This window comes from Cygnus atratus, chromosome 4 (genome assembly GCF_013377495.2).
Source record: "Cygnus atratus isolate AKBS03 ecotype Queensland, Australia chromosome 4, CAtr_DNAZoo_HiC_assembly, whole genome shotgun sequence".
Taxonomy (NCBI): domain Eukaryota; kingdom Metazoa; phylum Chordata; class Aves; order Anseriformes; family Anatidae; genus Cygnus; species Cygnus atratus.
In genome coordinates this window covers 32229225-32250902 of record NC_066365.1, presented here as the reverse complement: position 1 = coordinate 32250902, position 21678 = coordinate 32229225, and the positions used below count along the sequence as shown (strand labels likewise).

Sequence of the window (21678 nt, the reverse complement as noted above, 5' to 3'; positions counted from 1 at the left end):
AAAATAAATAAAAAGAAAGTTAGCTATCCTTGCTGCTTTTTTTTTTTTTTTGGATACTCAGGGAAGTTTGGGATTTGCTTATCTGAGATGTCGGAGGAAGAGCCTCTTTTTGAATAGTTTGCCTAGTCATAAAAAGTAAAGCTTTTTTTTTTTTTTTTTGGTCTCAATCATTGATGGGCTCTACTAATAACTCAGTGTTCTCCTGTATTGATTTGAGTCCTCTGTGTGATTGTACAGATGTGTTTCGCTGGGCAGCCTCCTATGAAAAATGTACAAGGGGGGGAAATTGCAAGACTAGGGCAGGTGAGTGTGCGGGTCCCCTGGCCGTATTTAATGAGGCTGGGGAGGCAGGGGGAGCCGGCAGCAACTCTGTTCAGAAACAGGAGCGCGATTTTGGTCAATTGTGGCACCAAACGGGCTGCCACGAGCCGCAAGCTGACGACGGACGGGCTGCCAGCCCAGCCAGCGCCCAGGGGACGTGAGCAGTGCCTCACCAACAAGCCCCGGCAGTGGCTGCCGGTCGTTGACCGGGAGCCTGGGACAGAGGCTGCTGGTGCCCTTGGGGCCGGGATGGAGGCTGCCGGTGCCCCTGGCGCCGGGATGGAAGCTGCCGGTTCCCCCAAAACGCGGGGGTCCAAGATGGCGGCGTCGCCTCACGCCAGCCCGGCACACGGCCGGGGAAGGGGGCGCGGCCTCTGCGGCGATGGGCGAGCCCTGCCCGGCGCGGCGCCGCCCCCCGCCCCCGCCCAGCCGCAGCACGGCGCGGCGCGGCTCGGCATGGCGGGGCTGCGCTACCCGCAGCACGGCGGGCACTGCCGCGCGGCCGCGGCCATGAACCTCCTGCTGGGCGTCTTCCACGTCCTGCTGCCCTGCTTCCGACCCGGGGAGGCGCAGGGGCAAGGTGAGCGACGGGGACGGCCCGGGGGGGCGCCGCCGCTGTTGTTGCTGCTGCTGCTGCTGCTGCGGGGGGGGAGAGCGGGGCCGCCGCCCCCGTCCCCGGGGCGCTGCCGCGGTGGCAGCCCGGGGACACAAAGGCGGGCGGCCGCGGCTGGCCCCGCGCCCCCCCCCCGCTGCCCCCGTGCCCCCCGGCGGTGGGTACATGTGCGGTTTCTCTCTCTGCCCGCAGCCATCGAGCCCATCCCCGGCGTGGTGGAGCTGTGGCAGGCCGAGGAGGGCGAGCTCCTGCTGCCCGCGCAGGTGAGGGGGGCCGGGGGGCGCTTATTGGGGCGGGAGGGCGCTTATAGGGCCGGGGGAGGGCTTATGGGGTCAGGGTGTGGGGCCGGAGGTGGGGGGCCGGCCGGGGCCGTGCTGTCAGGCGGCGTCCATGTTCCCGGGGGTTGCTTCCCCTGCACGCCTTCTGCCCCTGCACCCGGGGCGGGGGGGGGGTGGTCAGCTTTATTAGCTTTATTTTCTCCGCTTTCCCTTTTTTTTATTTTTTTTATTTCTTTTCCCCTTTATTTTTTAAAGGCCGAGCGTGCCTGCCTGCCTGCCTGCGCCTTTGCGTGGCAAACGCCAAATGCGCATGCAGTAAATATGCATATATTTATATTTCGCAGCACCGCTCAGGTGAAGCCATTTTTGTTTTTTTTCCCCCCTCAAATGACACATCATTTATGATGTCACTCCCCCCGTCGTGGTGCATTTTGGTTTTGTTTAGCTCCTTTTGTCGAGCGGTGGCGAAAACTGCAGAAATCTGCATGGGGAGAGGAGCTGGAACGGTAAAAATACGCGGCGGAGCCTGTGCAGGAGGAGGAGTGCTGGCAGCGGTGGCCTGGAGTTTATGGCATTTGAGGCAGTCATTTAACTCGCAGTGACGGACTCTGCCATATGTCGAGCTGTGCCTTCCTAGACTTCAAGGCACCAGGCTTATAACTGGGGAGAATCAGTCCTTAGGGACGCCGTCTTGTGCGAGAGGGAAAGCAGAGCAATTCCTTTCTCCCGAGCCATTACGCCCTTCTGCCTTCAGTGCTCGACCACCGATATCCACTGACGTGGGGGAAAAACAGCACAAGTGTTATTTCTCACCGCAGCTAGTTGCCGGTTGACGCTGCTTCCTGGGGCCCAGCTTTCTCTGTTCTGGTATTATGGAAGCATTTTCTGTTGTACATTTCATATTCGCCCTCCCCTCCCCCCCCCCCCTTTTTTTTTTATCTGTTATGCTATTCTGAATTTGCCTGGTGCTATTCAGAAGTGTAGATACGGTAACAGCTGGGGGAAGGTGCAGAGTCTCTGTGGCCAGAGGTGCTCAGAGAAGTCTGCTTCTTCCTTGTTAGCCTTTACCTTGAAGACATTAAGATGCATTAGATGTAGGACCATGTAATGCAGTTGTTTATAGTTGCTTTTCATAGCAGAGAGGTGATTACGTAATGTTTACTTCCCGAGAAGATTAGGTCCTCTTGGAAAACACTTTGTTCTTGAGCATCCTCAAAAAACGAGCTCTGGTGTGGCTGCAGCAAAACCAGTCGTGAATGGCCCTGGAACTTGTTGTCCTTCAGTGCATGGTCCTGCTGAACCTGAACCCTTGCAGCAGCAGAAAGGATGAGCCTGTTCTTTCGTCTCTGTAGATGCAGCATTGGGTATGCAGGGAAGAAAACAGACCTAATTTCAGTTGCAACAGGGTGAGAAGAAATCACGATAGGCTCGCTGAAGTAAAACATTGACTTTAAGAGACAGATGAACCAGTGTCTGTGAGCACTGGTGGTGCAAAGACTGCTTTACATAGCTTTCTCTTTGGAGCTTGGAGATGCAAGCAGCATCTGTGTAGTAGGACACTGCTCAAGCAGAAACAGGAGGTTCTGCAGTCAGGTTTTAAAACCGAAGTGTGGTTCCAGGCCCAGCCCTGGTGCTCAAATTTCTATTCCCTTGTGGGCTTTGGCTTTACTTAGCTCTTTTCAGGCTTGTAGCTGGATAACCCATTTGAAGCTGCCTTTCCAGTTAGCAGGAAGAGGAAAGGCGACCTCTCTGTGTGCCTGTGGATATGTTGATGGGCCATCTCCTTAGTGATGGACTGACTCCTTCTCTAATGAGGAGCAATGCCACTGGACTGCTATTGCTATTTGTAGCTTTTCTCTGAGCTCCTGAGGGACCAAGCGTTGCCCTGTTTCGATCACCTTTGGTACGTACCTATTTTGCTATGTCTGAGCTAGTGAAAACAATTCAGCGTTGTCGCCCTGCTGCCTTATGGGTTGGTGAGGAGCTTGGCAGGGGTGTTAGCATTAGCTCTTGACATTCAGAAAACCTCTTCATCTGTTAACGTTTGACTTCCCTTCCTGTGTTGGAGGGATGGTTAAACTCACAAGAGATTTACTGCTTGTTGGTGGCCACACTCCACAAAAAGAAAAGGATCTGACTTGCTGCTGTAAGGAGGTTGTCCATATTCTCTTCCTTGCGAGAGCAGGCTTTCCCAGGTAGACACCCAGGCGGTTATTGCCAGTGTCGCTGGACCAGAACAGTGGTGATGTGGTGGTAAGGATCTAGTAGGATGAATAACTTCCTGCCTCTTGAGTGGGTAAGAAATGTTGTTTGATAGGGAATACTCATGAGTAGATTCATCCATGTGTTTAAAGATGGGTCCAAGGGAAGGCGTTGGGCATGGGAAGCATCCTGGTTTCTTGATCGGCTTCTTCCTCTTCTGTTGAGGAGAGAGGAAAGGAAGGACAGACAGACAGGAAGGAGTGCAGCACAACAGCAAGGACTTCCCATGCAGAAAGGAAGAATCCCAGGAAGGAGCCATGCGTGCCACTCTTCCAATGTACCTCTACCCTGCCCGCACGTTGCGAGCTCTGAACGGGGTAGAGATGAGCTTGTCCCGTCTGTCCAGTCCTTTTGCCTGGCTTTGGCAGGCTACCAGCACTGTCTGAATGATGCTTTTGCTTTTCTGTAGTGGCTTTGCACTATTATGTTATTTTCCATGCATCATCAACTGTCTGTGACATAGCAATTTTGAGCATTTCTTGCTGCATGCAGCATTTGAGAATGGGAATTAGATCGGCCAGTCGCCCAGTCAGCTGCCAAGTTGCCTATGCCTGCTTTTGTTTTCAAGATCACAAGCGGAATAAAGAAATCGTGTTACAAGGAAGGGGGAGGTGTTTTAATCTTTGTAGTCGTTCCACAGGCCTCTGGTAGCATCACTGTGTCTGCGTGCGCTCTGCGAATGCGCCCGCTGGAGCAGAGCCGCCGGCGGCCTACACGCCTCCACCCTCGTCACTCTACCTTCTGTTTCCTCTTGCTTCCCTCTCATTGTTTGCAGGCGCCCTCCCAACTTCCCTCCTGTGTGTAGCTTCACGCCTTTTTTTTCTTCCCCTCTCCTTGGGAGCGTTTCTCTTGCTTTTGGCTCCCTCTGAAAACGCCCTGACTGCAGGGTGTGGTGGCTCACCTGCGGCTGCTGGCCCATGGCCAGGCCTGAAGGGTGGCCGGGCGTCGCGGGCTGTGAGGGGGTGCGTGGGCCCCTGAACTCGGGGAGGATAGCGTCCTTCCATCCATCTTCGTCCAACGTTAGTATTTCTTCCTTTTTGCTTTGAAATGGGCTCAGTTTTCCAGCCCGAGGTGGTGTCAGTATTCCCTTAGGGCCGAGTTCCTCTTTCTTTGTAAAGGTAGTGTGGCCGCAGAGCTCCTGTGTTCTCCTCCTCTTCCTCCTTTTCCTCAACCTTCTTTTTATAGCATCATGACACGAAACATCTCCAGGGTGGCTGGATTTTTGTTTTGCTTCCTGGTACTTGTCACTGATGCTGAAGAATATGAAGTCTTGCCAGCCTTGACGGTTGGGAGATGAATGGAAAGCCAGTAAGATTTTGACGTGGAAGATACCAGTTGGGAGAGCCTTGATTAAAGCAGTTGTGTTTTTTATTCAAACTTTATTATTTTGTGGGTTTGGTTGTATGTAACCTGTTAATAGTTATCTAACTGAAATGCTCAGGAGAAGAGCTCTTTGGGTAGGACTTAACAGTCAAGCCCTTCACCATGAAAGGCTGAAAAAGCTCCAAATATAAACAGTCAAACTTAGTGCAAAACTTCAGCGTAGTTAGTTACGTGTGTCTTTTGTTGTTTTTTTTTCCTCTAAAGAGGAGAGAAAAGAACTCAAGGAGAAGCATGGTAAGGGGATCTGGCCTTCTGTATCCACAGCCACAAAAAAACGAAAGGAGAGACACAAATGCCATCTGCTATTTATGATGGACACCACTTAAAAGAGGTACTGGGGAACTGATGTAGTGTGATTATCTCCATCGGAGACTGCTGTGGTAATTACTCTGAGAATCTAAAGGCAGGGCCAAGCCAATTAGGTATATATGGAGGAGGACATTCAATGCTTTCCTTTTAGCCACTTCAATTTAATTTTAAAGTGAAATAATGAAGGCTAAATTTGAGGTCTTACAATTGAAAATGACAGCAAGGCATCAAAGGTAGTATGTACCAACCTTTTTTTTTCCTGGTGTCTGTTTGTGTCTATCTGATGTAATGGGTTTTCTTCTGTCTATGCATGTTGTGTGTAGGACATGAGCAAGATGTTTCATTAGAGGAACGCCTTGAGTACATTTGAATTTCTTTGCAGGCATGTAGGAAGTTACAGTGACTGCTTATTTCAGATTATTGTGATAATGTTTCAGGTATTGAATTTTGGAGAAAAAGGAAGATGCCACAATATTTGCTGTATTATAGTCAGTTACGGGCAAGGGGCAAATACAGAGCTGTGTGGGCTTTCACCATAAAGATTCTGCCTAGGTCTGAAAGATACGTATTTTTCTTTTCCTTTTGGCCCATGTAGTAGAGACTTGTCTTCAGTTCCTGTTCTTCAGTGCTGCTCAGGGGCTAATAAGGTTAATTAGTCTGCCAGTTGCGAAAGCTGATGAAGACCTTGATCTTGCATATGTATCAGAGATATGTGGCACTGCGGTATGTCATTAAGAGAGGCATATCCTATCAGCCATGCACAAATTGAATATACAGAGTCACCTACTTCAAAGCAGGGCTTGTCTGAAGGCACACAAATTGTGTGAAAGCCCGAGACAGACTTAGGGTGGGATTATGTTCCTCTTTGGGCTGTTAAAAGGCTCTTCCAGCCTCCCAGTTGAGCTTCTGGATGGTGCTGATATGACTTGAGACTGGCTGGCCATGCAGATTATGCAGAAACTGTCAGACCAGGCTCTCATGCCTTGTGTGACATGAGGGAGGCTCTTTCAGGGCACAAGATAAGTGCCTGCCTGTATTCAGGATGAGGTTTGGAGAAGGGGATCTTTTTTTTTTTTCTTTCCTGTCATGGATAGGCTGCTGTGGCCTGCATTTTGGCATCAGGAGCTGTTTCCTTCTAGCCCCTTGTAGTACTTGTATGGCAAAATTGTAGCTGGATAAAGCTTGCTGGCTTTGCCTTCTTTTTCTTTTTTAAATCCTCAGTCTGTGTGTAGCATGACGTATGCGTGACATATACAGAGGAGGGGAGAAGGTTGGAGAATGCTGGAAATGGAGCTCTGCATGCGTGCTCCCAAGTCAAGCATGGTATTTATATATATATTTCTTTTTCTTGCACAGTTGAATTTTCATGCTGTGGCTGCGCCGTAGATTGGGAACGTTTTTCTTCGTCATTGCTTAACAAAATGTGAAGAAGAGAAGTAGTCAATGCAAAGATAATGAGTGTTAAGAGTGAACACTGTGTGATGACAGTCCCAGGTTTCTAATGCCTGGCAGATGTTAAACCATTTAAAGGAAGAGTTAAGCCATTTAAAATGAGGATAGATTGCCAGTCTGTGTGGCAGAAAAGCTGTTCCTGGGAGAGGTGGATGAGGAGTCCTCTGATTTTGTGTGTTATGGTACCAAGGACCTGGAAATGTGGCACGAGCTTGGAGAAAATGGAAGACCGGTGGTGCTTTTGTGTTGTGCCTTTCAGGTAGGGTCTAGTAAACCTTTGCCTGCTTGGTCTTTGGAGGAGGTTGCCAGGCCTCCGTGAACGCTGGCCACAGGACCTCCAGGTGGGTCCATGCTGCAGAAAGACCTGGACAACGAAGTGATTTTTTTTTTCCTCCCCATTGTGTAGAGAAAACAAAAGTTGGTGAAAGCTAGTGTCTTGTGGCCTGTGAGTGATGCAGTTAAATGGAAAATGTGTGGGAGGAGTGGTGGAAGGTGCTCTCTCTTAATTTTAAAGTTGTTTTTTTATATTTTTCCTACCTTTTCATTGCTGCCATCTTTATCTGGTGTCTTGTGGAACCGTCACCTGCTTCTGCAGTGGCTGGGAAAGCTTACCAGCTGTGCTTGGCAGGAGAACCGTGACCTTGTCTCGAAAATGTTAATCTCCCCGAAGTTGTGCCTCATTGCATCAGAGCAGATTGGGCTGTTGTAACATGTTCCGCTTTGAATTACACCTACAGCTCTCCTGGAAATTTCAGCTGGTCCAGAACACAGCTACCTGCTTGTTTTAAATGGATTTCCTGCATGGAGCTCCTTGAACCAACGCTTGAGTTCATTTCTGTAGACACTTCAAAGTGTTTAGTGGTCAGCTGCAAGCTGCCATGGTTTGTTTCCTGCGCGTCTTGAAAATTACCTTTGTCCAATAATTGAGCTGAGCTGCTGTGCTGTAAGCTTAAGCTCTGCACGATTTTTGTACGTTTTGCTGATTGTTGGTAAGATCTGGGTTTGGGATCTTGCTGCCTTAGTTAGAACTTGCTGCCTTGCCTTTGCTTTTGGCGTTACCGTGTGACCTGAATTTCAAGGTTTTACACATCATGCTTGCTCAGATACTGGTGAATGACATTTACTTACACAGGGCACGTAATTTGAAGGTGGAAATAATCAGCCTTCCCGTAGCTTGAGGGCAATTGATGTTTTCAGATTGAAATTGTATGTATGAACAGAATCTTAGATGCATTTGTATAAATGGAAAATAAGTCTGTTAAATCAACATTTGAAAAAATAATGGAATAGCCATGATAAGACACCATTTATTTGGCAAAATGAGCTGTAACCACAAATGGGATGGCCAACATCCACCTTACTTGGACCACAAAGGAATCGCTGGAGGAATTTTAGATTTTTTATTTTTTTTCCAGACAAGTTAGAATAGAGTCGAACTTCAGAGGGGTTAGAAATGGTGCGTATGTCCAGTGCATGCTGTTGCAATTCTGAGATCCTTACGCAGTATTTTCTTTCTTTGTTAGGCTGATTCTGAGGAGGATGTGGAGGAACATCCACAAGAGCAGAGGTAAGCAAAACTTAAAATGAGTATTGAAGCTTTTTTTCTTTTTTTTTTTTTTTTTTACTTTAGGAAATACTGAAGTGTAGTTGGGCAGATTACTAAAAATGATGTTTTTCTGCTGCGTATTAAATACATTTTCAATACGTGTGACTTACTAGTTTCTCAACTGATGTTAATATTAATTTGTTAGCAGAGCCAAAAAACAGTGTACAGCATATGCAAGACCGAAATGCCCTCTTGCATCTGTTTCTCTTTATTCCATCTCTAAGCTGCGTTTACTTTTCATCGCTTTTACACAGAAAAAATACTGTGTTCATCAGTTCTGCTTTATATTTTGTAAGTTGTTTCTTTAAACAAGAGGACGATTTTCAGTTCCAAAACTTGCAAACGTAAGTAGTCTTGGAGTGTTAATGTGTACTGTGGGGATAAGGAAGATTTAAAGCCAAAGACTTATTAATGTGTTGCTGTGGAACAATAAATAGCCTGCTTTATTTTTTATTTTTTTTAAATCAGATAAGTAATAAAGCTGTTAAACGTAGCCTTCAACTCTGCTCTTTCCTTTAACGCTAGGCCTCCTCTGTTTTGGAGGGTTGGGTAAATAGCGCTGCAGATTTTATGTTTTGAACACACATTTTGTTTCCTCTAAGTGTCTAGATTAAAATGCTTGGACATCTCCCAGTGAAACACTTCCTTCCTTTGGTATGTGTTAATGTGGGTACAGCTTTCCATGCCATGCCAGTCACAAAGATCACAAGACTTAAAATAAACACGCGTAACACCACCATGTTCTGACGGCTGTAGTTCGCCTGAAATGCTTTTCTCATTTATCTCCTGTCTTTGCCCTTAGCGAGGGTTTGAGAGTGAGTAGATCTGTTTAAAAACGCAAGCATTGCTGGGAGTTGGCAGCAGGGGTAAGCATGGGAGTAGAAAGGGGATGGTTTTGATCTGCTGGTCCTGCGCTGCAGTACTTCTTCAGAGCTTTTTTTTCTCCCTTTCACTGCCCCATCAGGAACCCTCTCTTCTGGACCCAGCATCAGTTTAGGGCTCTTGCGCCTCATCTACATGGAAGTGACAAAGGTGGTGTAGAAACAGGATGGCAGTGTTATTGCTGCCTCTAACAGGTGTCACTGGCAGTTTGTGCTTACCTACGTCCTCTGATTCATATCTGCGCGGAGAACAAAAATCTTTTTTCTCTCCTCTTTGAGAAGAGGATTGCGAGGGGATAAACTGTTGAAAGCTGGCATTTTCTCTGCACAAATACAGAACCTTCTGTCTTCCAGCTGGGGATTACTATGGTTTTGGTGCAAAATTTTCACTGCGTGCCGAAGCATGTTCTCTTTCTTGAGACATAGTTAGAAGACAACAGTCTCAAATGCTGTGCTTAAGGTGGTTACTGAGGCTTTTGTTAGTAGCAAGAGAGGTGTTTTAGGGAAAATAACCCCTTCACCTGCCTCTCTCTCTCAGGAGGTAGATGGAGTGATTGGCTAATATGGCAATAATAAAAATACAGTTGAGAGATAAATAGTTCTTGATCCTCAGATAGGAAAAAGTGGTTTGGTTTTGTCCTTCAGGTGCTTAAAGATTTTCTAGTAATTACTCATTTTCATTAGTGAACTTGTTTTCTGAAAGTAAAGCTTCCAAGGCTCACTGTTACACGGATGGAAACATCCTTCTATTGTCATACACTCAGATGCTTCAGGAAGCTAACCTAAACACACGCTGATTTCTGTGCATCTTTTAAGCTGTTGTAGTTTGCTGTAGTAGGTAAACACTGATCTGTGTGTATCAAAGGAATGTTAGAGTGTAGGCTGTATGTAGCAAAGAGCTGTTAGAAGGGTAAGAGCTTCTTTCCAGATGAGCTTTCATTCCCTTGTTTTATGTTACTGTGTGCTGAAATGATGGGGATTTCCTTTTCCTATAGCAGCAGAACCTGAGAGGTTGCATTATCTCCATCTCGTCTGCCAGCATGCCCTAGGGAAATCAGCTGAAGATACTGAGGCTTGATGTGGAGCCCCTCGAGCACCAGAAGCAAAGCACCTTAGAGCAGTGGTGTGAACAAAAGTTAATGGAGACAGAGAAATCAAAAATTTCCCCAGAGCCAAAGAAAGCAGAGAGAGTTCAGCGTCTTGGGGCATAAAGGAGAAAGTCTCTTCCCAAAACATTGTTTTATTCAATTTTAATTCTAAGTTAATGGGCTCTCTTGGGAGCTTGTTAACCCACTTTAAAAAATACTAAAGCATTAACAGTCTGTTAACTGGCTTCCTGTGTATGGCATGTGCATCACAGGATCTTCCATGTGGGGTGGTGGTCTTTTGCTCTTGTTTTTGGCTGAGTGCTCTGGAGGGATGGATGTTGTCTCATCATTTCTGTCCTAGGGTGAACTTGATTAAATAGAGAAGTTTGCGTGAAAGTGACAAGGCATTGCCAAAATACCATTTTTTTTGTAAAGAGCTGGTTCAGAGGTGAATGGGAAGTGGTTGATATGGAGATCCATAGGTTTCCTGTTGCCTTGAGTGAAAAAAGGGTAATTTGCAACTCCTTAATTTCCAGTCTGCAATTCTTGCCTTTCTGATTGCTTGTCTGCTACCACAGGTTGCTTTCCTCTGCTTTCTGTCTCTCTGGATCAGCCTCTAAAATAAGAAATGATGGATCGTAGATACTTGCTGGATATACTGCTTCAGGCCACAGTCTTTAACATGTTTAGTCATGCTTATTTGGACTAGCCTGTTAAAAAAGCTTCACGTTTCCTTAAAAATTGTTTCTTGCATTTGCATGTGGTCAGTGAAAAGATGCTCTCCAGAAGAATAACTTGGTTCAGGGTGTTAGAAGAAAGTCAATGACAGGTGTTGACTGAAAATCTTTTTTTTTTTTTTTTTTTCCTTCATGCTGGTGAATATTCACTTGCCACAGCTGGAAGTTAAATTTTGAAGATTTAAGCTTATTACTTTACTGTGCTTTTGCTAAAGCAGCAGAATAAGTCAAAAGGCACAGTTAAAGGTACAGTACCGTTCAGTGATGTATACAATGTTTTTGAATTGTTTAGCTTTCTGCTTTAAAGAACTACATTGGACTATCAAAAGCAAAAAGGAGTTTAGGTACATATGACGTTGTTAATCTGTGGTTTTGAGGACTTCAAGGGGGGGGCTTTGAGAAACCAGATTCCAAGCTGATGTGTTAAATAACAGTTGTACCAGGTTGCACTCAGTAAAACACATTGAGCAAATACTGTTGTGTACTCTGAATGTGGCATGTATTAATAGTCTGTGAGAAAGGAGAGACAATAAGAGTATGCAGGATGTCCTCTCACTGATTATATACCAGCCTTTACCTGAAGCATGTTTTGCTTTCAGTAGATAGGTATCAACTAATAGGAGAATTACAAGTGTGATCCAGTGAGTTAAGTCGTGCATTGCTGCTTGACTTTGATCCCCAAGAATTTGACCAGTGGACTGCAGCTGCTCACTGATGGTACTGGTCTCAGGTGGGTTCCTGCTGCTGGGATGTTCCAGCCACTGGAGTCACAGCTGGTGCCTGGCTCTTTCACCTCTCTTGATTGCACAGTGGGATTGTTCCTCATCCCACATTTTTTGCTGTCTGTGGAACAGTGCCTCAGACATGGAGGAAAAATTGGAAGGTAAAGGTAGGACACGCTGCCTTTTCCTGGTGTTGATCAGCGAAATGTTTAACATCGCTGAGGAGGAATAAAGTTGGTGATCTGGAAAGGTTTGAACTAACATTTGGGAAGTGCAGGGTTTACTGTGAAACAGCAATGCAGACATGGTGCACAAACTGCAAAATTACTCAGGTGGTCGACACTCCTGCAGATACTTAAGAGATGTAGTGATAATTTTTTCTGCAGGAATTAGCCTAGCTTCACTCTACAAGTTTATATGTGGCAATTTCTCACTGGCCACAACTTCATCCCTTCTGCAGTCAAGAGGTACAGATGAGTCTGGCACTAAGGGCTGTCTGTTAAGTCACTTTGGAAAGCCAAAAACTTATGTGAGTGACTCATCCTTCAAAAAAGCCTGTGATCTTAGTGCCATAATATGACAGTCCAGTTCTTGGAAAGTAATGGCGTGGAGCTGGTATTAAGCTTGCGAGCCAGATAATTAGCTTTGGTGGTGGCTAACTCAGTAAAAGAAAGATTGAAAAATAGTTTAGGATCTTTAGGATCAACCTGTTTTCTTCTCTTCTACTTTTTCTTACTGAAAATGGGAAAAAAAAAAAGATTTGATTCAAATGTCCAAGTGTAAACAAAACATTGTTTTGTGTGGCATTTGCTTTTTAAACTTTTTTATTAAAATGAATATCCATTAAGAAATTGTTTCAAAAGGAAAAGCCGAAAAGTCATTTGGGAATGTCAATGTATGATGTGAAACCGTTCACAAGGAACCATCCTAAAGCAGTGTTTTCAACCTAAGCTTGTACTGAGTACCACTAATCATGTAATTGCCATTGAAATTACCCCTTCCCCCACCCAAAGTATTTGAAAAATTAGTTGAAGACTTTTCCGAGCATATATGCTTGATCCTAACTCGTAATACTGAGAATTGCTTTTATTAAGTTTTAAATTATTTTGAACTTTTTAGGAAGAATCAGGCATCTGTGCATGTGTATATACATATATATGTGTGTGTCTATTCATATACATGTCTGTATATATTTACATGTATAAAGCTACATTTCTTCTTGGGAAAAGACTTTTTAGTTGCTATGGCATAAAATAACACACTTGTACAATATGCAGTGTTCTCACTGAATTGCACCAAAAATACTTTGATATTGGCTAACTTGTATGTTTAATTGATCCATCATTGAGATTGTATCTTACAACTTCACCAAATCACCGAGGGACTGTCATTTTTTTAAGTTTTATTGGATGCATAAAGAAATGAGCATAGAAGTCAGGGAGTAGGAATGAGATGTATGTACCTACCTCTAATGTTTGGGTTCCCTGTAGGGACTGAAGAGGATCACTTGAAGCTAGAATAAGAAAGGCTTACTAGAGAAAATTGTTGGAAGGTTGACAAAGTTAAGGGATCTCTTGTAGACGAAGAAACAAATTGTTTTGGAAGGAGCTGTCAGCATTATTCCTACTCTGTTAGACTTCTGCCAGGCATGGCCAGGGTGGCATACTGAACTCTTGTTTCTTTAATCTTTTTATCTCTGATTTATGTGTTGTAATTCATTCACTGATGAACTTTGCCTTGATGAACTTTGCATTACGTGCTGTTAGGGACAGCTGTGCTCCTTATGTGCATTGCTTCTTCCAAAATACGGGTCCTTTTGCAATTGTGTTGCTTGTCTGCTGACACAGGGAGTAAAAGACCTGTTTTTTTTCCCACCACTTCATTGCATGCCAGTGCTGTGTGCTAGCAAATGAGTCAGCTACCCGTTTATTTATTTACTTCAGAGTCGCTTTCAACCATTTCTGAAATGAGAACAGCAGCCGGGCCAGCTGCACTGTTTCAGACCAGGCTGAGGAGCTGATGCTACGGCTGCTTCGGAGCTGGAGCTAGTGGCAGATGAGGCACTCCTGCTGCATCGTGCAAAGATCTGTCAAACTCCTGTCTGTGGCATGGGTCTTATTTGACCCTCACTGGAGTATTTTAAAGGTGATGCATCACCAGGTTCAATTTGTCTTTGATACACGGCCACAATACACTGCCATACATCTCAAGCATACACTGTCTGTTTGAATTTAAAACAAAAACAACTGGTGGGGTATGAATTTGAGCCCGCTGTTGTGAGTCCTCCTGGCCTGAAAGATGCCCATCATCAGGACAGAGACAGCTTGATCTATACATTAGGTTGTATGCTGACCTAGAGGGGACTTCCCCATCTACGGGTGGCAATTTGACTTTGAGAAATGAAGACAGTCTTGGTGTAGCAATTGAGGATTAACACTTGCGTAACACTTTATGGTTTGTGCTGCTTTGAAAAGCCATGCAGGCTGTCCCTACCCCCTTTTCTGCTCTGGCAGTGATAGTCTCCTCCCAGCTGGGGCTGTGAGGTTATTGTTTGCACAGAGATCAGTATTTCTGAAGAAGCTGTATTTGTGCTGCTGGAGGAAACTTTCTCGCCTGTAATGACCCATTTGAAACAGAAATGAACCGGGTTTCACATTGTGGTGACCCATCTCTTTCTTTCTTTCTCTTGTTCTCTTAATTTCTTCCTCATTTTCTCTTCCCACTTTCTGGCTTTCTGTCTCTTCCACAGATCTTTTGCATATCTTACTATGACAGCATTTTTTTCCTCTCTTAGTTCCTGTCCAGGCCATGCCTGAAATGGTTGTATTTTCAAGCCTGCACAGCAAGAGAAAGAGGCTGTCTTGCCCTCTCTGTTGTCCCTGTACTGTCCCCTACCTTGTGCAGCTCTACACGTCGGATCACAAGACGACGCTGGATTCAGAGCGCTTCTTTGTCTTAGTTTTTGCAAGGTTAACATCAGCCTGGGATCGTTCTCCGCTTTCCTTTGCAGCCATGGCAGAAGGGTGCGTATGGTGCGGGGGCTGCTGGGGGCTGTTCTTTCTGCAGTAGTGTCAGCTGCAAATGTGCACAACGCTCCTTCCTTGGGCTCTTCCTCTGGCTGTGCTGGACCTTTGAACCAGAGCTGCGTGTGGAGGCTGCGCTCCCCCGGGGGATAGCATCACCACCGCGCTCCTCCCAAGGAGAGCGGGTTTTTTGGCAAGCACGTTCCTCGTCCAGGCTCTGGACCTGACCTTGTGGCTTCCTTCTGCAGTCTCCTCTGTCCTGTCTTCCTCTTTCTTCCTGCTGCCTGGATGGGTGGTTTTAATCTTTTTAAGGCTTTTGCTAAACTACGCGTAGCCTGTGCACTGGGACAAGAGTGCGCCCCAAATGCACTGTCTTTACGAGCGCTCCGCAAGTCAGCCTGGTACCCAGACGTCCTTCTTGTCCAGCTTAACCTGCCTGCTTTTGGAGAAGGGGACGTAAGGGCACCGTGTGCTTAGAGAGAGGGAAAAAAATAGCGAAAGCAAACAGCTGCTGTGGCACGTTTGTCATTGTCTCAATCGTAATCTCGGTGTCACCTTCACCCGTGCATGCTACTTCTGTAATACACGTAGTTCAGAGTAGGAACTCTCTTCTTATCCTTCTGCTTTTGCATTTTAATACACTAATAATGAACTTCACATGAGTGTTAATCTCAAGATAATCCTTCTGATTTGTGGGCAGTGGGCCGCAAAAGATTTAGCTTTATATCTATAAATTTATTATTACTAAATAAGTTTTGCTTCCCTAAGAGCTGCTGTTTAGTTCTCCTTAAGAGGGCTTAATTCTCAGTAATTTTAATCTTACAATTATGCAGTTAAAAGATGGACATCTAGAATAATAGACCATTGTCAGCAATCTGAAAACTGACGCCCTATAAGCATTTGGAGTCTTAGTTTTCCTGCTGTTAGAGATTTGGCAAATCATTACAGAGTAGAAAAAATAAAGCAGCTTGTTGGCTTTTGGGAATTTACAAACAATCCACTCGTGAATCATCAGCGCCAGCACGTTGTCTTGATTTCAGTAAGTTGAATATGGGGTTACCTGAAATGTCTCTGAAGCAGTGCGGTAAAGTGTTAACGGGCATTGCTGTTATCTTCCTCCCATCTTCCTAGAGAATCAGAGGTTGATACAGCCCTGCTTGTAACATTGACGTATTTCAATTTGAATAGGAAATGTGCCCTGAGAAAGCAGAGTTCCCACCCTGGCTGTGGGTCCAGGTGGTGACTTGGAAGCAATCGGATGAAGGAGCCTTTTCGGTCATTTTGGTGTCTGCCACACTAATGTAGGTAAAAACATGGACAGGAAATGAAAACAGATACCTCATCACTACCGCTTTCAGTTCAGTCTTGGTTATAAATTCAGGCTGGAGTTCTGAACTGTTTCAGTTGCATTGCCTTAACATGAGTTTTGATCCACTTTCTTTGGCAGCTGCTTAGGGTAGAGACTTCTTTTGTTGTGGTGGTTGTTGAGGAACGGCCAGCTCCCCCCTTCCTGATGGGACAAAGCAGTACTGTCCGTGTCAGGGGCAGGACAAGTCTATCAGATATGGTATTTGCATGTGGTGGTGATACGTGTTGGTGCTTTTGCAGAACTCTGAGTACTCACTGCAAATACTTGCTTTACATATGTACAAGAGCGTGCTTTCATCAGGTAAGCCAAGGAGAAGCGTGTGGGGCAGCGTGATTAGTTTAGGTGCCTGTCTTGTCCTCTGAGGGGCTTGCTGTTTGGGTATGTCCAGCCTGCTGCCTGAGATACGGAAGCTGGAGAGCAAAACCAGGCTGTGTCAATGGTCACCTCTTCTCTCTCTCTCCTCCTGTCCCCAAAGCGATGCATAAATAACGCTGCATTTCTTTAGTCCTGGTAAGTTTAGGAAGGTGCAATGGAAATGCAATTAGACAAGGCCAAATCATTTTTTTTGTATACTCTACAGACCTTGTTTTCTGTAGAACAAATGGGCTTTGTATAAGCTTTAAACACAATAATTTCTCAGTCAGAACCTATCGCCTTGAAGTTTTGTACTGAGAATTCAAAATAGAGCAGTGCTCTCCAAGAGGGTGGTGAGACAGCCCTCTTCTTTTTTTTGTGAACCTCTTGGCTTCTGATAGCTCCCTGTCTAGTACAAGATATCTGCTGCAGTACCCAGTGAACCAGTAGTTAGCCGTTTCCTATCTAACCCACCCATATACCTGAAATCCACAGACATCAAAATTAAGAAATTAGAAGTGCAAAATAATGGGTTTTGTTACTGCCTGATAAAAGCTGACTGTTACTGTAAAACTTTTTGAAGACACATGAAGAAGCTGTAAGGGCTTGGACGTAGAAAAGAGAAAGTGAAAATAATGCAAAACATTCAGTGCCGTTGAAAGCTCAGGGTGTCTTTCCCCTGGTTCATGATTTTCTTGTGTTTTGGTTAGAGGTTGAACTTTGTGAGAAAGAAAAAGTTATGTTAAATACTTGTTCACAACAGCATTGCTGCTTCAGGAAACATGAGAAATGCAGAAAACAGCCCTACTTTGTAAGCCTAGCTTGTTTAGAAACTGTTCTTTCAGATGATGGGATGGTGGCAGATGATGACACTTCTAGTCATGTAGCTGAGCCTTCTTTATGCATGACCTCAGTTCATTTGCATTCCGAAAATTTGAAGCTGATCTGGACTTTGGACAGGCTTGTATGTCGATGGAATGATAACTTCACCAACTTCACTCTAACTTCGCTCTACTTGGGAAGACTTTCAGAAACCCGAATGGTATATGTAAAGAAGAAAAAGTGACCTTAAGTTAATATTGATCTGACATACATTCTTAGTATTTCTTCTGTATACGTAAAGCTTTATTTATTTATTTTATATATATATATATATAAATATATATATATATATATAGCTGTCCATTGTTTTAATATTTCTCTCTGGCATCTGTTTATTTTCTTTGAGAGACTGAAGGTTAATCCCTTTGTCACATATCTCATCAGTGATGAAAATAAGTTAATTTGAAGTCTTTGAATTAAAATGGATAGGCAGTCTCAGCTTTACGAAGTGGGTAAAACGAAGTAATAAGTGAGCAGTTCATATTCTGCTTATCTGAGTCTCTGCTACTATCTGCCTTGTTGGTAGCACATGTATATTTATCTTCTGAGTGGGACTTTCCCAGCTTTTTTTAAGTCATGCGTGAATGCTGATATGTAATCTAGTGGAAAGTTAAGTCTTATTTTACTGCTCTTTATTCCTCTCTATGTGCTCTGAATGCTGTCATGTTTTTACACTGCAGTTACCCCCCCGATTTACTGGGGGTCTTCTCCCCCTTGCAAGAGGGTTTGAAGTGGAGTTCTTTTTAATAAAGAGCCTTAGACTTGCAGTAGCTTTAGGGACCAGTTTTGAGCCACTTGGAACATCTGCTGTCAACTCTTGCAGGATTCTTTCAGAGCTGACAGTGTTTGGCAAGCAGCGGATCCAAATGTTAGTGCCTGATGTCTTTAAAGCTTGTTGGTGCGTTGAGGTCTCAACCTTCCTTGTGAAGCTGCTTCAATTGTTTCTGCAACTTCGGGTTCTCAAAATTAAGCCATAAATTTGCCGCCCGGCATATTCCTTCTGCTGGTTCCTCCTGCCCTGGTGAGCACTTCTGAAGAGTTCCTCCACAGGCAGTACAAGGGTTTGGTGGGATCGGGCAACTCCTTGCAGTCTTAGAGCTGTAGGTGTTTGCTTCGTACTAGTGAGAATGAAAACAGGTTTGGCAGTCACGTATCAAAGCAAAATTTAGGCTGTATGCATGCAAGTGTATGGGCTTGAATGCCGTCCCTAGGCATTTGGGACGTGGGTCCACGTTTGCCTGAGCAGCGTGTTGCTTTGCCGTCGGGAATACCCCTGGAATAAAGAGCAGCTGTGGAGACTTCCTTGACTCCGAGCCAGTGGTCTCAGTGCGATGTGTTTAGCACTGGAGAGAGAGAGAAAACAGATGTGCTCTTGGTTTTTGTATTATTTGTGAGGAGGATCCTCTGTGTGATGTCCAAGGTCTTGAGGTTCCTACGTATTACACTGTTTTAACTCCATAGCCGTGGTGCTCTTGGATAAAAGGTGCAGTTTCCCCAACCAGCTGACAGTGTGCTTGCGCACGCTTTTTAAGGCTCGGACCTTCTGTCTGTTCTGTGTCCAGCTCGCTATACTCAGAGCAACGAAGTGCACCACGTCCTCGATGACTTCCTTGCAGAAGCTGTTAATCCCTCATCTCTTTGAGATAGGGCGTCCTACAGACAGGTGGGGCCTACATGCACGTCTCGCTCGGTTTGGAAGCCATCCTCGCATACGCTGTGGTGTTATCAGCTGTTGTTGCACGGTGGGGCTGAAGCCTGAGAGAGCTGCAGGATAAAAGGCAAAACTGGTCGGGTTTTGTCAGGCAATTATTTGACTCGATACAACAGTTTTATTCAAGGATAAATTGCTGTAATTCATTAAAAAATGATTATGTTTGGTAGAAGATAAAAGCACTACTTCTAAAGTTTAAAGTAATTATACTTGCTTGAGTGTTGCTGCTGAGGCAGTGCTTAGACTGTGAAGATGTACTTTGGTGAAACTTTGGAGTTGCAGACGTTAGATGTTGTTCTGAAGGGCTGGCTTGTCTTTTCTGGGGCTAATGCAGAAATTGCCGTGTGAAGCCGTTTGCTCTCTACTTGAAAAGTAGAGCAGACCAACAAAGACTATGTATTACAAACGTCTGAAATGTAAAAAGTTTGTGTTTTTACCCAGTGTGAAATCAGGGCCCAGCTGAAGCTATGGGCCAGTGACTGCTGGCTGCCGTGGGAGCTGGGCTGGGACAGCGTTGGTGCAGCTGGGCATGGGCCCCAGCCCCTCGGCCTGGAGCAGGGCCTTAGCAGCTCGCCTCCTGCACTGCCACAGTGTTTTGGAGTAGCGGTGCTACCGGTGTTAGTAAGTACTGCTCAGCATCGTGAATGCCCCAGGAGGTGCAAACCCAGGGGTGCAGCAGCCCTGTCCCTCTCCAGGGTTTTGCTGGGAGGGGAGCTGGTGCCAGAGCCTGTGGGGCTGCAAGGAGGTGACAGCAAAGTAGTGGCTGATGGGGAAGTCTGCTGTGTACAGAGGCCCTAAGACACCATGGTATTGCTGCCACTGATTATAGTGTGGTGTCCCATACGCTTACAGCGCTGTTGTGGCGTTGCCCATCTGCTGTTTGAGAGCAGGTCAGCGTAGAGGGCATTACGGTGACCCGGTTGCACCAGTCAGGATAAAAAAAAAAAAAAAAAACATATACATTTCAAAACAATGCAAGAGCCAGGCAAGGTTCACCCCCGACATGACCTGGAGCTGACACCGAGGAAGAGGCAGGACCCGTCCGCACCACGGGTACGTGATCTCAGTGGTGGCGAAATGCCCGCCTTGGGCACCGACCGGGGTGACTGATGGAGAGTCATTTTGGGACAGAGCTTGAGGTGTTGGAAGGCTGGTCTCCTCTGGCTCCTTCTGTTGTGTGTGGGGGGGAAGGGTTTAATTCAGCTTCTTTGAGGTGCATGTGGAGTTGCCTGTTTATCCCATGCCTGCGGAGGGAGGTGGGAGGGACAGGTTTCCCAATTTCAGAGCCCGAGGTGAGGGAGCGTTCCCATCCTGGTGGAGCTTTCCTGCCTGCCGCTGTCCTGTGTGGTGGTTTCCCATTGCAGGACAAGACAAGAAGCCAGGTGAGGTTACAGCAATTTTTCCAAACCCTCAGCATTTCTGACTGGCCCAGCGAGCCTGTCCTGCCCACTTGGCTCCTTCTTTCTGCAGAAGCTCCTCGACCTGCATCCTCTAGCTGAGGCTCGGAGCAGCACGCTCGCTCAGGCAGAACCGTACGGAAACAGGAGGCTGCCGTCCACGCACGGCTGCACAGCCCAGGAAGGGCTGGGCCACGAGCAGATCGCACGTGGTGCTGGTGAGGTGTCCTGCTTAGTGCACCTCTGGAAGCTGCTCAGATGTGATGGTGAGCCTGCCTGGGCTGGAGTTCAGCAGCGGGGGAAGAATTTTGGGGTGTGATTGTCGGAAAGGCAGGAGTGAAGAGCATTGTGACAGAAGAAACGATGGTGAAGGTTGTGGAGGGGAAAAAGACCCTGCAAAAACAGAACAGAACAACAAAAATAAGAAAAACGCCAAGAAAAGAAAAAAAACTTATTGGAAAAATGTCTAGTGAATGAGAATACTGGTAGGAAGGGGAAAGATGAAAGTTAGCTTATCTAAAGTGATAGACAAAACTGATAAGGCACGACAACAGCAGATAGCAATCTTAACGATTAAAGGAAAGGTAGACAACAGCAAAGGGGAAGTGAAATGAAAAAAAAAAAAGAGGGAGTGACTGATTCATAACTGTTTGTATCTTGTGTAACCACCGCCGTTCACATACGATGACCGAGTCCATAAAAAACTGAATCGAGTCTCCCCTCTCTGGCAGTCAAAAGCGTGCAACTTCCCTGCTGTGTGCACCCTCCACGTAGGTTACTACACGAGGTACGAGGCAGTGGGCAAGTTGGACCTCACCAGAGACATCATAGGTCACCTCTTAGGTTGTGTCTACAGATGTATTTTATGTTGAATTGCATTGTCTTGCTGACTGAAGTTGTGGCGTGGCGTTTTACAATTAAGGTCTCTGCAATAAACATACCACCAAGGTAAAGACCTAAACACAGAGATAATGAATGTGTTAACCCTATAAGCATAAATACGTAATTCCTGTTTTTTTTTTTTTTTTTAATGGGATTGGAACATTGAAAAGCATTGCGCTGCCCTTAGGAAATGAGTAGTCATGTAATACTGTAGACCATGTTTTGCAGCTCCTTTTCATTTTGTGGCTTTAATGAGCCCTTTCTGGTTTTGTGTCTGCTTGCCTGCTAGTGCTGTGTGCCATGTGCATCGCTGTTTTGTGTCTAAATCTTGATTCCTGGCAACTGGAGGAGGGTGGGGAGCTGAAGGGCCTGTACTTGACCGACTCCTTGACCCGTGCTTTACGTGCT

General features: G+C 45.6%; 1 protein-coding gene across 10 annotated transcripts in view; it reads left to right on the top strand.

The window, feature by feature from the left end:
- Nucleotides 1-696: 696 nt before the first annotated feature.
- TMEM131L (transmembrane 131 like) overlaps nucleotides 697-21678 on the top strand; it is a 78932-nt gene continuing 57950 nt past the window's right edge. For 6 of the 10 annotated variants that reach the window (XM_035549065.2, XM_050710344.1, XM_050710341.1 and 3 more), the window contains exons 1-3: nucleotides 745-901; nucleotides 1127-1197; nucleotides 8142-8185. In XM_035549065.2, coding sequence (XP_035404958.1) covers nucleotides 778-901; nucleotides 1127-1197; nucleotides 8142-8185 — 239 coding nt within the window. In that variant the 5' untranslated portion in view covers nucleotides 745-777. Of the gene's footprint in view, nucleotides 902-1126; nucleotides 1198-6075; nucleotides 6490-8141; nucleotides 8186-21678 lie in introns of those variants that run through there. The other 4 variants (XM_035549049.2, XM_050710343.1, XM_050710345.1 and 1 more) reach the window with 4 other exon arrangements.